Raw genomic sequence first — 13,816 nt, forward strand, 5'->3', positions numbered from 1 at the left:
GCTGTGACTCGTCCAAGACAGCTGCATCAGTGTGTCAAGAGCTGTCACCACAGCTGTTGAAATGAAAAGGCTTTATGTAATAAAGACACACAATGTATGTAGCACTGGGGGAAATGGTTTTATAGCAAAACAATATCCCCTCCATTTTCTTTAGGTGACATGACAGTGTGAGGGATTCAAGATGTTTAAAGCAATATTAAACATTTGGCTTCTCTTAGAACGCTTAACTTTTGTTATATTCCCAGTTCACTTGATTAATGTCATGTCATGCTTCTTTTGACACATTATTTTTCATTTGAATCAAATAAGCACACTGACTGCAGTCTGTGGCCAATTACATGCTACACTGATATTAAATGGAGTCACATTGGTTACCAACTGTGGAAAAAAAAAAAGAAAAGACTTCAAAAGAGTGAATAGATGGAGTGTGTGAGATAATGTTTTCGATCTTCATGTTTCCTCATCACCATTTAGTTGGTCATATGCTGGAAAATGTCCCTTAATTGTGTAGAACAGGAGTCCTTTGTGATGTACAACCTTTTAATTTGATATGTGGCCTGGCCTGACCTGCCGGGACAGACTATTCTTAACTGTCTGGAGTCTGATAATGGTTGAGCTGCAGTAAATCTGGGGCTTTGGAAGGTTAGGGTAAGGGTAATAAGTCTCTGCACGACGTAAGTCTTGCTGAGCTGCAAAAAAAAGCAACCCAAAAACAAAAATCTAAATAGCTATCAGATAATGGGACAGCTTTAAGGTCAGGGTTTGTAAAGTTTAGATTAATTTTGTGCAAAGCACTGCAAAAACACCATGGCACTTTAATGACTTGTGCATGTGCACACACACACACACACACACACAGACTAACTATAAGCAGTATCAGAAGATAATGTTGGGCCATGTGGATGGTACTATGACATGAAGTCTTTCAAAGTTAATTCAAATGTGGCTTTTTCATTTCTTCCTGCAGGTCAATTTTAATAATCTGAAGCTGTAAACACTAGACTGTGGGCCAGCGAGACCGATGGTGGCATCTTAACTTTTATCCCACAGATACTGACGCTGTCCTTTGCACATCAGAGTCCGACAGGAGGGTGCTACATTCTAAGGGTAACTCTAACCCCACAGTGATAAATGAATGATGAACAACTCATAAATTACTGAGCATCATTTTTCATTCAAAAACTGTCAAAGCAAGAAAAATCCATCCGCTTAAATATTGCCAACGAAACGCACAGATCAAATAACAGCTGATCTGCTCTGTTCCTGTCTCTGTCACACCAAGAGCTCGCTGTGAATGTCTGATTCCCAGCTCATGGCTTCAGTGGACAGAAACTGTTCAATGCGGCAACTGTTTATATAAGCTGGGTACCAGCAGAGGTGACACTCAGCAAAGTATACGTACTTCGTTACTGTACTTAAGTAGATTTTTCAGGTATCTGTACTTTACTTGAGTAATTATTTTTCTGACGACTTTTTACTTTTACTCCTTACATTTATACACAAAAATATGTACTTTCTACTCCTTACATTGTAAAAACAGGCTCGTTATTTCTCTCTTTCTTTAAACCTCCACGGATGACACGATGTAAAAGCATGCGTAAAAGACGTGACGAACTAGAGAGGGAAAAAGGGAGAAGAATGGGGGGGGACAGATAACCGCGGGAAGAAGCCGAGTGAGTGAGGGGATGGTAGAGAGAGAACTGAGAACATGTAGTGGAGCAGAAATTATCAAAAGATGTATTTTGTTTCATAAATTGCAAAAATGTATTTTTACTTTTTACTTTTACTTTGAAAGTATATTTCAGAGCCTTTACTTTCTTCTTTTACTTGAGTAAAGGAGTTGAATCAGTACTTCTACTTTTACCCTTTAATACAAGAGTATTTTTTTTACACATGTATCTCTATTTCTATTTAAGTACAGAATATGAGTACTTTTTCCACCTTTGGGTACCAGCCAAAGTTACAGTGAGAAAGAAAACCAGAGATACTGTAACAAGATTAACATGCCTTTCTCAAAAAGCCCCCAAAGGCCAAAAGTTCACATTATTCTGTATTTGATCACAGTAACCACAGTAAGTTTGAAGGCGCCAGTGAAAAAAAACACCGTAGAACTGGGAAGATTAAAAAGATCTCCATGTGTGAAATCTCATTCTCTGTTGTCTCGGTTAGCCAGTTTGATACTATAGGTGATGCCACTGCCATATGAAAACAAATTTTAAAATCAAAAGGTAAAATTAGTGCACTTTAACACATCAAAAATGATAACATCACTCTTTGTGGAATAAAGCATATAAAGTATAAAGTATGCAGTGACATACAAAGTCGTGTGGAAAGAGTGAAAGGTGAAGTATACTTATTTACATACTATGAATATATACTGGTTTTATAAAAGAGGTTTATATAAGAGCAGCTGTTCTTTTATTCATATCTCTATTTACTGTTCTGATATCATCAGACCATCACTACTTTCCACCATTAACAGAAAATGAGTCACCCCCCCCCTTCTCCCCCCTTCCAAAGAAGCTCTTCAGAAGGTCTTTTTTTTTCTTAATTTTAGCTGTACTGTATCACGTGACCAAATGGAGAGTCACGGTCATGTGTCCAGAGGCACAAACGGCTGTATCTAGTCTTTTTTTCAAAATAAAGCATCTTTCAGACTCAGACTTTTCAGATATTTTTTCGATTCAGTCTTTTTGTGCGGCCTGGAACCAAATGACCGTGGACCACTGCTATACAAAAAAAAAAGTTTATTTCTTTATTTTTATTTGGATTAAAGTATTCCAGGGCTGAATCACTGGTGTTTCAGATTATTATTCCTGTTACTGCTGACCAGAGGTCTAAAGGGACTTTTTTTTTCTTTTTTTTTTTTTGCTGAATTGTACAGATGCATTAATTAAATCCTCACAAGCACAGCAATGCATTACTTTTCTTCCTTTAAGAGTTAAGCAAAGGTAATAATTCAGCTCAGGCCTTGACTGCCTAATTCACACTAATAATCCTGTTTGCGAATCCTCAAATCACTTTCTTCCAACAGGAAATTCAGGTAATTCAAGTAGGTCATTGGGTCAATCCCAGTGTTCAACCTTTAACCTTTTCAGACATGTCGAATAATAAACATGGTACTATCTGTGACTGATTCCCTTTGTCTGGCACAATCAATAACACAAGGCAATGAAGTCATTCTCATGAGACGAGCCATTTGTCTGCCGAGCATGGAAAGACTTTTGGATTTTGCATTCTTCAGCGCACTACATTAGACTTTAATGAACTTTGGCATTGATTTTATTTTCATTATCTTAATGCCGTACAGGTAAATGGTGAAGGGTCCCTATTAGGAGAGAGCAGAAGAGGAAATTCATGTCTTGCACATTTCATTTACAGTGTTTTTAGTGTGTTCACACATCATAACATGGCAGGCTCTTGTGTAATACGTGTGTTACATTGGTCAGAGTAGAGACCACAATTTAAACAACGTTGAACAGTATAGTAAGTGTTTTTGCAACCTCTTCCTCCGTCTGAACTTTACCAGGGAGAAAATGAGCGAACAATAACTTGTATACCACTTCCTAAACTGCTGAGGTTATATATAGTCCCATTTAATTGAAATGTTTGCATGTTTGAAAGTGTGTTATGTCATTTGTCCCAATGCCTGAACCAATGTAATACCAATTTGGATAATTTCCATCTGCAGCAAGAACAATTGCAAGCTTAGCATTTTTGGTCTTTGATGGTCATACAGCCATTTGTGTTTGGGCTGACTTCACCCACAATCCTCAAGGGGCCTTTACCACAGAACCAATTAGTGGTCCATTCTCTGGATTAATCCCAAGAGAACAGGCTTTGTTCTGATGAATTAAGTAGGGTCATGATTCGCCTGGACTAAAATTAAATTGGACATGAGAAGATTAGTTAGCAGCAGGCAAATACAGCACAGCAAAATCACTGGATTCAAAATCCTAGTGTTAGGCCATTTTAGAGTGAAGTGTTGAGGATGTGGTGTTGATTCTGATACAATGAACTCCGTGCTTTTGAGAAAACATATCCATGTGGAGGGAACTACAGAGTTAATGGTATCCAACACCTGCGGGTGTTGTTTTCACATCCGGGCACCTGGCGAGGCACGCTTCAGTTAGAAATCAGAACGAAGCCATTTTCTTTTCCACACAACGAGACGATACCACGCAAATGATGGGTGAGTATCATGCCGATATAGCTCACTGTTTGATTGATATTTTGCACAAAATGTGTTTGTGTTGGCTTGATATTTAAAATACAGGAATATATTGTTGTCTTAGAAACAAATTACCGTACATGCAGGCTAAGCAGACATGCACTTGTCGTTTCATGCTAACGTAGGGGTTGGTTAAGTCTTTGTACACGGTAAATAAATGGGAATGTAAACTAGTATAACTCTGAAGCTGTTTGAGTCCAGTTAAAAGAACCACGCGGGCATCGGGAGTCATTAGCAAACAGCTGGAGGTGAGCTCGTTGGTTAAATGGAAATAAATATTATCGTTCTGATTAAATTTTCTACAATTTCTATGATCATTATGTATTTTAATGCAGCACCGATGTACATGTTATTCTTTTGCTTATGCAATTAATGTTGTCTATTTAGAACACCTAGATGTGGGTTTAGTAGCTAAAAGTTGCAGTCAAGTAAGAGTATGATGTAATTCTCCATAGTTTTGAAATTAAAGAAATTATACCACACACAAATTTCTTTTCTTTTTAAAGAGTGCGACAGGGACATGGCATCTCTTGTTACTCCTGCATATCCTGCCACGTCGGCCCGCTAAAAACACAACACAAAAGATCAGTGCAGCTCAGGCCATCAGTTATTTTCATTGTTAATGGAAAACAAATGTATTTGATACAGCCATTTTTGAAGTGATTATTTCATGTACATTTTAACTGTTAGTACCAGTGGTCCATATATGCTGTATCAGCAGCACAGTAAATACTAGTTAAGTATACATTTAACAGCAGTGTTATTAGTCGATTGATTGATTGATTGATTGATTACGAAATAAAACTGGTGTCAATGATTTACACTTGGTTTGTGAAGTAACACTGCCCATTAATCAAAATGTATCTACATCTACATTGTCTGGCACAATCAATAACAAATAAACAAAATGGCTGAAGCAATTTTATAAAGAGTTTGTTCTAGATCTGCTCTTCATGTAGTGCCTTGATGTAACTTTGTTATGATATGATATACAAATAAATGATTTTTGATTTGTGATTTAAAGGACCTAGTTGGAAGTTTTTGCTAATGCTAAATGTTAATGCATTAATAGCTGTTGGCTAAAGGCCTGGAAGAGCTGCTGTCTTCAGCCAAAAAAACAGCTAAACTCATGGTTTGTTAACTTTTGGTTGGATTAACTTAATATCAGTTCTTTACTCGTGCACTGGCAAAGGTCTGCCCTCCATTTATCACTGTAATTTCCAGTCTGCCCTGATGAAGTTGCTTCACTGTGCTCAAAGGACACATTATAACCTCTTGCCTTGTAAACAAAATAGCTGAAGCTCTTAGCATTTAGATATGGCAGCTGTAAGTGTGAAAGCCATGCAATAATGCAGCAATAAGCCAACCTAATGCCAGCAAAGTGAACTGACATTTAGGGAAAACTAGTGAGATAGAAAGAGAGTACTTAGGTCCTCCTTTCCTGTCACGATCCTGAAAACTTTCCCTGGACAAACAATGCCTCCAGGTATTGTTTCTTTCGGATTACAGGAAAAATATAAGGGGACAAAAGTGGGAGGTATTGGCTGGGCCAGCATGAACAACATCACAACTTTCTATGAAGACATGCAAGTTAGTTCAAGAGCAGGTAGTGAGGAGAGGAGATAGATTTATTGTGACTGTGATTGACAAAAAAGAGCTATGTACAATATCTTGCAGCGCAGACATGATCCAAGGCAGTGAGTGTTATTCAAATGTGAACTGGCTCTGCCTGGGACTGACAGGATACAGGAAGACAGATGTCACAGACTGAGGAAACCAGTCATGATTAATCGAACATGCACCCTCCTACTTTCCAAAACAGGACACTCACCAGATATTACATTTATGTTGTCTTGAAGGTACATCTATAGCTCTTAGTCAGAATTATCCATTGAGATGTTTAAGAAGGACAGTAGTTAACTGAGGTGTATTTTAAGAACGCAGCATTAGATTAGTATAGTACTGTACCCTTACCAGATACTATGATTAATCAATTAGACAAATTAAGAAAGAATCAGTCAATCTACAGCATTTTCATTATTAAGAAAATGTTTAAATTTAGTCTCTGGGTTGCAAAGTCCAGCTGAACCTGCAAAAGGTGCCCAGTCCATTGAGGGGTGTGGACAACATGATGACCGTTTTCTATTCTTAGCACTTTATCAAGACTGAGGCTTAGCATGTTTCGTTTGTCTAGTAGGTTGCACACAAGATAAGGCCAGAGGCCTTAAAATGACACGGCAATTTTCATCTTCATCTTAGTCTCACTGTTGCAAAATGGTACCGGCCCCAAATTACGGAAAAGTGGTGGTTTCTCTGAATTTCAGGGAAACTTATAGATAATATTTTGATATTTCACAAGTGCAAATTTTGCAAATAGAAAAGGTCACAAAGTCATAAAAATATTTGAATTAATTCTGGGATCATGAATATCCATGTTCTTGGAAACCGGCCAAGATAAGCTCACATGGAACATTTGTAACTACACAGAAGATTGAAAAGGTCACCCATCAGTCACCATCATTAGAAATCCATGCCCAGTGAGTGTTTGACTGAGTAGTGGGATGCATCTCCAGGAGAGGGTTGAGACAAGTTTAACTTTCTAGAGGCATATAGAAAAACAGTCTACAACATGTGCTTGAATGCTGAGCATTGAGATCAGAACATATAGATCTACTCTTTGAGTTTGTTGTTGCGTCAGCAGTCATATGGGCAGTGTGAGAGCTCATTGTGAAGCACACAGATGAAGCACGGCGCCTGTGGTGTTTCCAGTCATTGGATGCCAGATCTCTGGAAACTATCATCCCTTCTCTCAGAAAGGTTAGCACACACATACAGAGCGAGAGAACGGACAACACCTACTTATCTCGAAGGCTTTTTTTATCCACCACTCTCTATAACAATGGCAGTATTATTCACAGCTTTTACCTCCTACAAACTGTGTTTCAGCTAAATGTCGTTTGAACAACTGTTTGGAGACGGTAAGACTATGAGAAGTCCAACAAAACTTTTACACCAGAAGTGTTTGTCTATTGATGGCAGATGTCTGGCACAGTATTGATCTTCTACTGCAGTAATCTGTTGTAAACATGGATGAGATAAAATTGTGATTTCGAGCTAGCTAAAGGCATATAAATCCAGCCATGAGTACAAAGCTCTCTGCACGAGGCTCATCAGAGGGACAACATTTGATTAAATGTTAAATGTACGCCTGTCGTCTGATTTGAGTGAGGTCTGCAGTCCTTGAGATGATGACGTTTGAGACCCACAAACCCACAACACACACCTGTTAGACTGTGTTGAGTAACATGGTGTGAGAACTCAAGTAATGGTTAACCTGTTGGCCTACAGAGTAAATCTATGAGTGTGTGAGGTGCAATATTTCCAAAGGCAGTTAAGTATTCTAGGCTGGTCCAAATGCTCTGAAAGTTGTGTCACTTTTGAAGAAGATGGATTTCTTCACGTGCAAACTCTTTAAATGTATGGTCAGTTATGCTTGCATAGAAATCTACTCTGACCAATACTTTTGTTTCAGTACCTATGGGGCTCTTTATTTGCTTCATAAAGGCACAGATGATAAAGATAATTCTGTCTGAGAGAATTTGAATAAGATTTCAGATAAACTGAAACATGAACAGCCGCACATCAGTGATTTTGCATGGACATTGGAAGTTTTACAAAATGTAAATTTGTCCTTAATCCTAGAAACAACTCCTTTCTATTTTAAAGCAGTGTTGAATTTGTGTTTCCTTCCTACAGGGCATACTGTCAGAGCGGAGGGTAGACATAAATTTCAAGAACAGAAACATTTTTATATTCAACAACTAAAGCATCATAATAGAAAAACCACACCACTGATGTTTTGTCAGGCCAAGGGAAATAGAAGTTGTTAAACTTTCCAGTAGCTGAGATCAAATAGACTGAATTTGATTTATTTTTCCAGTTGGATCATTTTTGCTTCCAACTGTCTCCTCACTACTCACTGAGCCAGAGAAAGATTCACCTGTTTTTAATATGATCCATGCTAACAAGCTAAAGCTGTCAGGGTTAGGGTTACTAACCCTAACCCTGACCCTAACTCCCTCAATGCTTGGATTTCACACAAGATAAAACATATTCTCCAAAATGATTGTGCGTATGTAGACAAGATACTGAAGATAATTTCCCGTATGCTTTTAAAAGATAAGAAAGACCAAAGGTGTCAGTCTCTCAGTGCAGCCCGGCAGCAGCAACCACAGGGACTGTGAGTTCAAACTCTCAGGAGCTCTCAGCACCCTCCGCAGGCTGACTGTGTGATTGGCTGAGCACTGAGCATGATGTCATCACTGCACATTATAAGGGCTCTGACAAATAGCCTGGGAGACACATTAGAGGAAACACTGCTCAATCAAGGCACTGAGTGAGTGAGGCAGACGGCGATTTAGAAAACAGAGAAGAGGGACATGTGACACTGAATACTTTGCAGGAACTACCTGAACAGTCACATTTCTGTTTTATAGGGGAGGTAGGAAAGAGCTACCCGTGAAGGTTTGTACTTTTATGTTTGTTTGGCTTGTTTCACATGTTTTTTTGAGCTGTGCTTTCTGAAGCCTGTTGTGTTGTTGGTTGTGTAATCGTTGGTAGTGCTGCTTTTATTATTTGCAAAGAGCATTAGTTTTCTTCTGTTTTTAATCATGCCATTTTTGTATTTAAATTGTTTTCCTCTCAAATCTCCAACTGTGTGTTGTCCACATATGGTCTCTTTAGATGGGAAGCACAATCCCCCCAGTGTACCTCAATGCAAGCGCCAACTTAAACAACTTGACATCAGAGCCAACTAAACATGACGAGGGTTTCAGTGACTCAGTAATGATCCTGCTGGGCATGATCATGTCCTTACTCGTCCTGTGCATTGTCTTTGGAAACATCCTGGTCATCACAGCAATCGCCCGTTTTCAGCGCCTGCAAAATGTAACCAACTGTTTCATCACATCCCTTGCCTGTGCTGACCTGGTCATGGGTCTCATTGTGGTTCCTTTCGGTGCCTGTTATATTATCTTTAAGACGTGGCATTTTGGTAGCTTCTGGTGTGAGTTCTGGACGGCGACTGATGTGCTCTGTGTGACTGCAAGCATCGAGACCTTGTGTGTCATAGCTATAGACCGTTATTTAGCCATCACATCACCCTTCCACTACCAGTCGATACTGACCAAGTGCAAGGCTCGCTTAGTGGTTGTGCTGGTGTGGGTGATCGCAGCCTTGATATCATTCCTGCCCATCCACATGAAGTGGTGGATATCAGATGATAAGGAAGCTAAGGATTGTATCCAGAACAGTAGTTGCTGCGAGTTCTACACCAACATGGCTTATGCCATCACCTCCTCCATCGTCTCCTTCTACATCCCTTTAGTCATCATGGTTTTTGTCTACAGCCGAGTTTTCCAGGAGGCCAAGCGCCAGCTGAAGAAAATAGACCAAAGTGTTGGACGTTTTCATAATAATGACAACAGCACCCTCAAAACTCTGGAGGCCAATAACGGGCGTGCCCAAAAGAAAGCAAAGATTTGCCTGCGTGAACACAAAGCGCTAAAGACACTGGGCATCATCATGGGGATCTTCACTCTGTGCTGGCTGCCTTTCTTTCTGCTCAACGTTGTGGTAGCCATATGGAAGGTGGAGGACATTGAAATCACGTTCAGGATACTCAACTGGATAGGTTACGCAAACTCTGCCTTCAACCCACTCATTTACTGCCGGAGTCCTGAATTCAGGTATGCATTCAAGGAAATCCTTTGCATGAAGAAGAGCCGCCTCAGTAATGCGGGGCCCATGAATGGATACGTCTACAGCAGGAACAGCTGGCAGAGTGAGCAGCAAGGAAGGAGTAAAGACAGCTCCAATGAAATGGATGCCAATGAAGGGTGCCTGAGGAAAGAAGCTGGGGTCTGCACTGTGGTGGACAGAGCAGCGGATCCTAACGGAAACTGCAACAAAGGCTTAATGACTGTTACATCTGACCTTTAAACTTGGAGCCCTGAGATAATCCATCTGCAGGGTGGTCCAGGTCCATACATGTTTACACTGCTCATAAACTCTGTTCCAGCTGACTAATGAAGGTAAGGCTGGGCCAACTGACTGGCAGAACATCTAGACTGCTTCAAAGAATCTGTCATAATCATGTCCAGCTGAGAAGAGCTTTTTTTCTTCTTCAAATACAGTGCATAGATACTGTCAGTAGATCACTTCTTTTTTTTATTTTTTTTTTTTAGCATATTGATTTACATCTACCTCATCACATCCTTAATGTTTCTTAAGTGATTATTGAACTGTACGACACAACTCACTAATGCACTGTCTCAACTGTTCATTTAAATCTGTATGTCTAATCTGTTTTTCTAACAATCTGGCATTTTTATTCATCTTGGATGTCTTGGCAGACAGTCCAAGCAACATGAAATGTGCTGAATTTACGCAACAGCAGAGTAGATTAGGTTTAAAAACCAATTTGAATATGCTAATTTGATATGGATATTTCCAAATATATTTTCATTACAAAATGGATTGAAGGATCAAATGCAAAGCCTCTTTGGGACTTTTTATGAAGACAAACATTCCAGCGCAATCAAAATTTGAGTTTGGATTAATTCAGCTGTTTTTCGTGTGTTGTCAGAGTGTGAAAGATGATCAGCAACAGGTGTGCCTGAACCTGCCTCACCCTTCTCACTGCTCAAAAAGGCTGAGGTCCTTCTGTCAGTTCCACTGTTTCAAAACCTGTTGCATGGAGATAACACCAGCGATATGAATGTTCCAGTTATCTTCATCGCAATGCTGCAAGCTGAGAAACTGCTGGGGTCATCCTGTTTGTGTCACATGATAAAACCTGCGAGTCTGTACAGGTTGTGTCAGCCATTATTTCTGGGTGTTCAACCTGAAAGCATGTGGATGTTACATCTTTAGATTCCAAGGCACTAAAGTTTAAAATATTTTTCCATTGCTCATCATGCAAACAACTATTTGCAGCATTTGGTATAACATTTTAGTCACTTCCTATGTGAAAGGAAAATTAAAAGTCCTTCCTGTTGGCTGTTTGTATCAGTAGCAGTGTAACAGAAACAGTGGTTCCTATTGTTGCTAAGCCCTGTTTGTTTATTGCAATTTGTGGATGTTGTTTTCCACCATTTGCAGTGTTTACTGAAACCAGAGAGACCATTTCCTTAGCCATGGCACAAGGATGCAAAACCATATAAAATAATAAACAGTGCGCCGAAATAGCCAAGTGATAACGGTTCCAAGTCTGAGACACAGTGCTAGTGACGACTCTGGCCAATAAACAGAGATCAGAAAAACAGTGCACCTTCCTCACTGCTCCCTGACATTTCCCAGAGTCCCCTTCACTATAAACAGATGTCTGGATCTTTGCAAAATCAATGTAACATCAGGAACTGAGAGGAGTTTCAGCTGCTCCACTGACTTTCAGTCAGTCACCTATCAACATTTGCTGTCCCAAGGAAATGCCCCAAACTGGCTGAGCATTGCCTAATTAAGAGAAGATAGATTCACTATCTCTACATGGTGAATCAGATAAGTCCTGACTCAAAACAAGACAGTTATAGATTAGCAGTTTTCAAAGCATTCAGTATTCCCATCTCCAGGCTGTGCTGAGCCTCTCTTCCTTATCACTCATCTCCAGGTCAGAGGCTCCTGGGGCTGTGTTTTTTTTTTACTTAGGTATGGCTAAAATTGTGGACTTAGCATGCTGAGCTTTTGTAGAAAAATTCCTCCCATTTTTGTCCCACACCAAATGGCTGACAACATCATGACTCTCAATGGGAATAATGGAGGTGTTGCACAGACGTAACCTCTTTTTCTCTTAGTGAAGAGCTTGGCAGTCTCTAGTGTGTTGTGATCAACATGACAGCACGCTAAATGTGGCTACTGAAGGCAGTCAGGGGAGCAGGGCTTCTGTGCCAGTCTAAATCGGTGTTAGTGACTTGCGTTTTAGTGTATGTGGCACTGCCTCTTGAGTAAAGTCACCCGACACTGTCAAAACTGTGAACTTTGGTCCCTCAGAGGAATCTCTTTGTACTGTAAGCGATACAGGTTTAGTCCATGCTGCTGTCACAGACCTAAGGATCTACGTGCATACAGTGTCATCCTACGTCAGTATTTGCCACGTGAAAAACAAGCTCTCCAGTATGTTGACCTTTTTTTTGTTTTTCGTTTTCCTGGATTTACAGCAAAGTAAATGCAGGGGTTGACTGTCATAACAACTTTTCCAGGTTTTTCTTTTTTCTTGATGTTTTGCTGCATTTTCAATGTACCACATGCACAAAGCACAAAACAGGTAAAGATTCGAGATCGCTTGTATTTGTTCATCTTAAATAACTGAGGTTGTAGACACTATATCAACTGGTCAGTGGTGCATTTAAAAAATAGATCTGTATTTCAGTCATCTGCCATTTTCCTCACAAGTGATGGTTTGCATGTCTCCTATATATCTGTGATGATGTGTTTGTGCATTTTGGTGATATTTCCTATCAAAGTGATCTGTTGTAGTCCAAGAAGAATAGGTTGTGAACTATATAACCACACTGCTCCCTCCTGGCAGTGGCTTCTCCTTGCACTTCAGCTGTCTCACAGTTACTGTTTCGTCACTTCACCTGTATAGTAAGGAATGTAATTCATGTCTTTACCTCATGTTGCTGGAGGACAAAACCTGTACATTTAATGGGTTTTGAATGATTATCCAGCAAAACAACATTCCAATAACAGCGGACCGTTCGAACCACATACCAGGCCCACTGATGCATAACAACGTACAGTCTGCTCTCCCAACAAAGTCTGGGCCCCGAGTCCCCATTTTAACCACTGCTTTTCTGAAATAAAATGTGGACTCTGGGTTACAGGCAAGAGGGTATATCAAAAGGTGCCACACACATCTTCAATGTAAATTTTATATAGTTTACTTACTCTATGTCATGGATTGACACATTTGGATATGATCATAGCTCAGGGGGGCTCGAATACTGTCCACGTTGATCCACTGTTCCTGTTGAACAGATAAGGTCCTTCACTTACAGCAGCACAGCATAGCACTTTCATGAAACATTTGGAGAATTATTAAAAAAAAAAAAACTTAATCCACATTTCAGTTCACAAGATATAAATAGATAATGGCGAGTTATGCCTATTAAATTGTATCATAATATTTGTGGGGAAGTTCCTTTTCCTGTTTGTTACTTCAAATAAAGGGTCGTGAGAAACGGTCTCTGTGGCATCTCACCACAGATGCCACTGAAGGTGAACTATTATACATGTGATTCAAATAAAAGCTATTTTAGCTTTCCCTGGTGTATTGCTTCCGCTGTCATATGACAAGTAAACCTATGATATGTGAATGTCTTTTTGTGGCCAGAGTGAAAAAGTTGTCACTCAGCTGAATGTTTACTAAATGTTTGCAAGCTATTTTCGCACAATTTTTTTTTATTATCTCACTGTTTGTTATGGTAATGAAGCTTGTTACAACATGTTGTGTCCCGTGGTATTTATTATATGAAATACAAAAGTAATGTGCCGTAACATTTGTCAAAATAAATGATGTACGTTGCA

At 39.6% G+C, this 13,816-nt stretch overlaps 1 protein-coding gene across 2 annotated transcripts; it reads left to right on the forward strand.

The window, feature by feature from the left end:
- Window positions 1-8,605: 8,605 nt before the first annotated feature.
- Window positions 8,606-13,816, forward strand: adrb2a (adrenoceptor beta 2, surface a). Of its 2 annotated transcripts, XR_003841188.1 has the most exons (3): window positions 8,606-8,755; window positions 8,975-10,323; window positions 10,878-13,816. XR_003841188.1 is itself a non-coding variant. In XM_029513120.1 (2 exons), exon 2 carries the CDS (start codon window positions 8,975-8,977, stop codon window positions 10,229-10,231), a length of 1,257 nt encoding a protein of 418 aa, XP_029368980.1. In that variant the 5' UTR covers window positions 8,606-8,755; the 3' UTR covers window positions 10,232-13,816. The 2 variants fall into 2 exon arrangements, 1 of the variants encoding a protein (XP_029368980.1); XM_029513120.1 differs by having other exon boundaries at window positions 8,975-13,816.

This window comes from Echeneis naucrates, chromosome 10 (genome assembly GCF_900963305.1).
Source record: "Echeneis naucrates chromosome 10, fEcheNa1.1, whole genome shotgun sequence".
Taxonomy (NCBI): Eukaryota; Metazoa; Chordata; class Actinopteri; order Carangiformes; family Echeneidae; genus Echeneis; species Echeneis naucrates.

What these genes read in the sequence shown, in the direction of transcription:
- adrb2a (XM_029513120.1), top strand. Translation starts at nt 8,975, where the DNA reads ATGGGAAGCACAATCCCCCCAGTGTACCTCAATGCAAGCGCCAACTTA.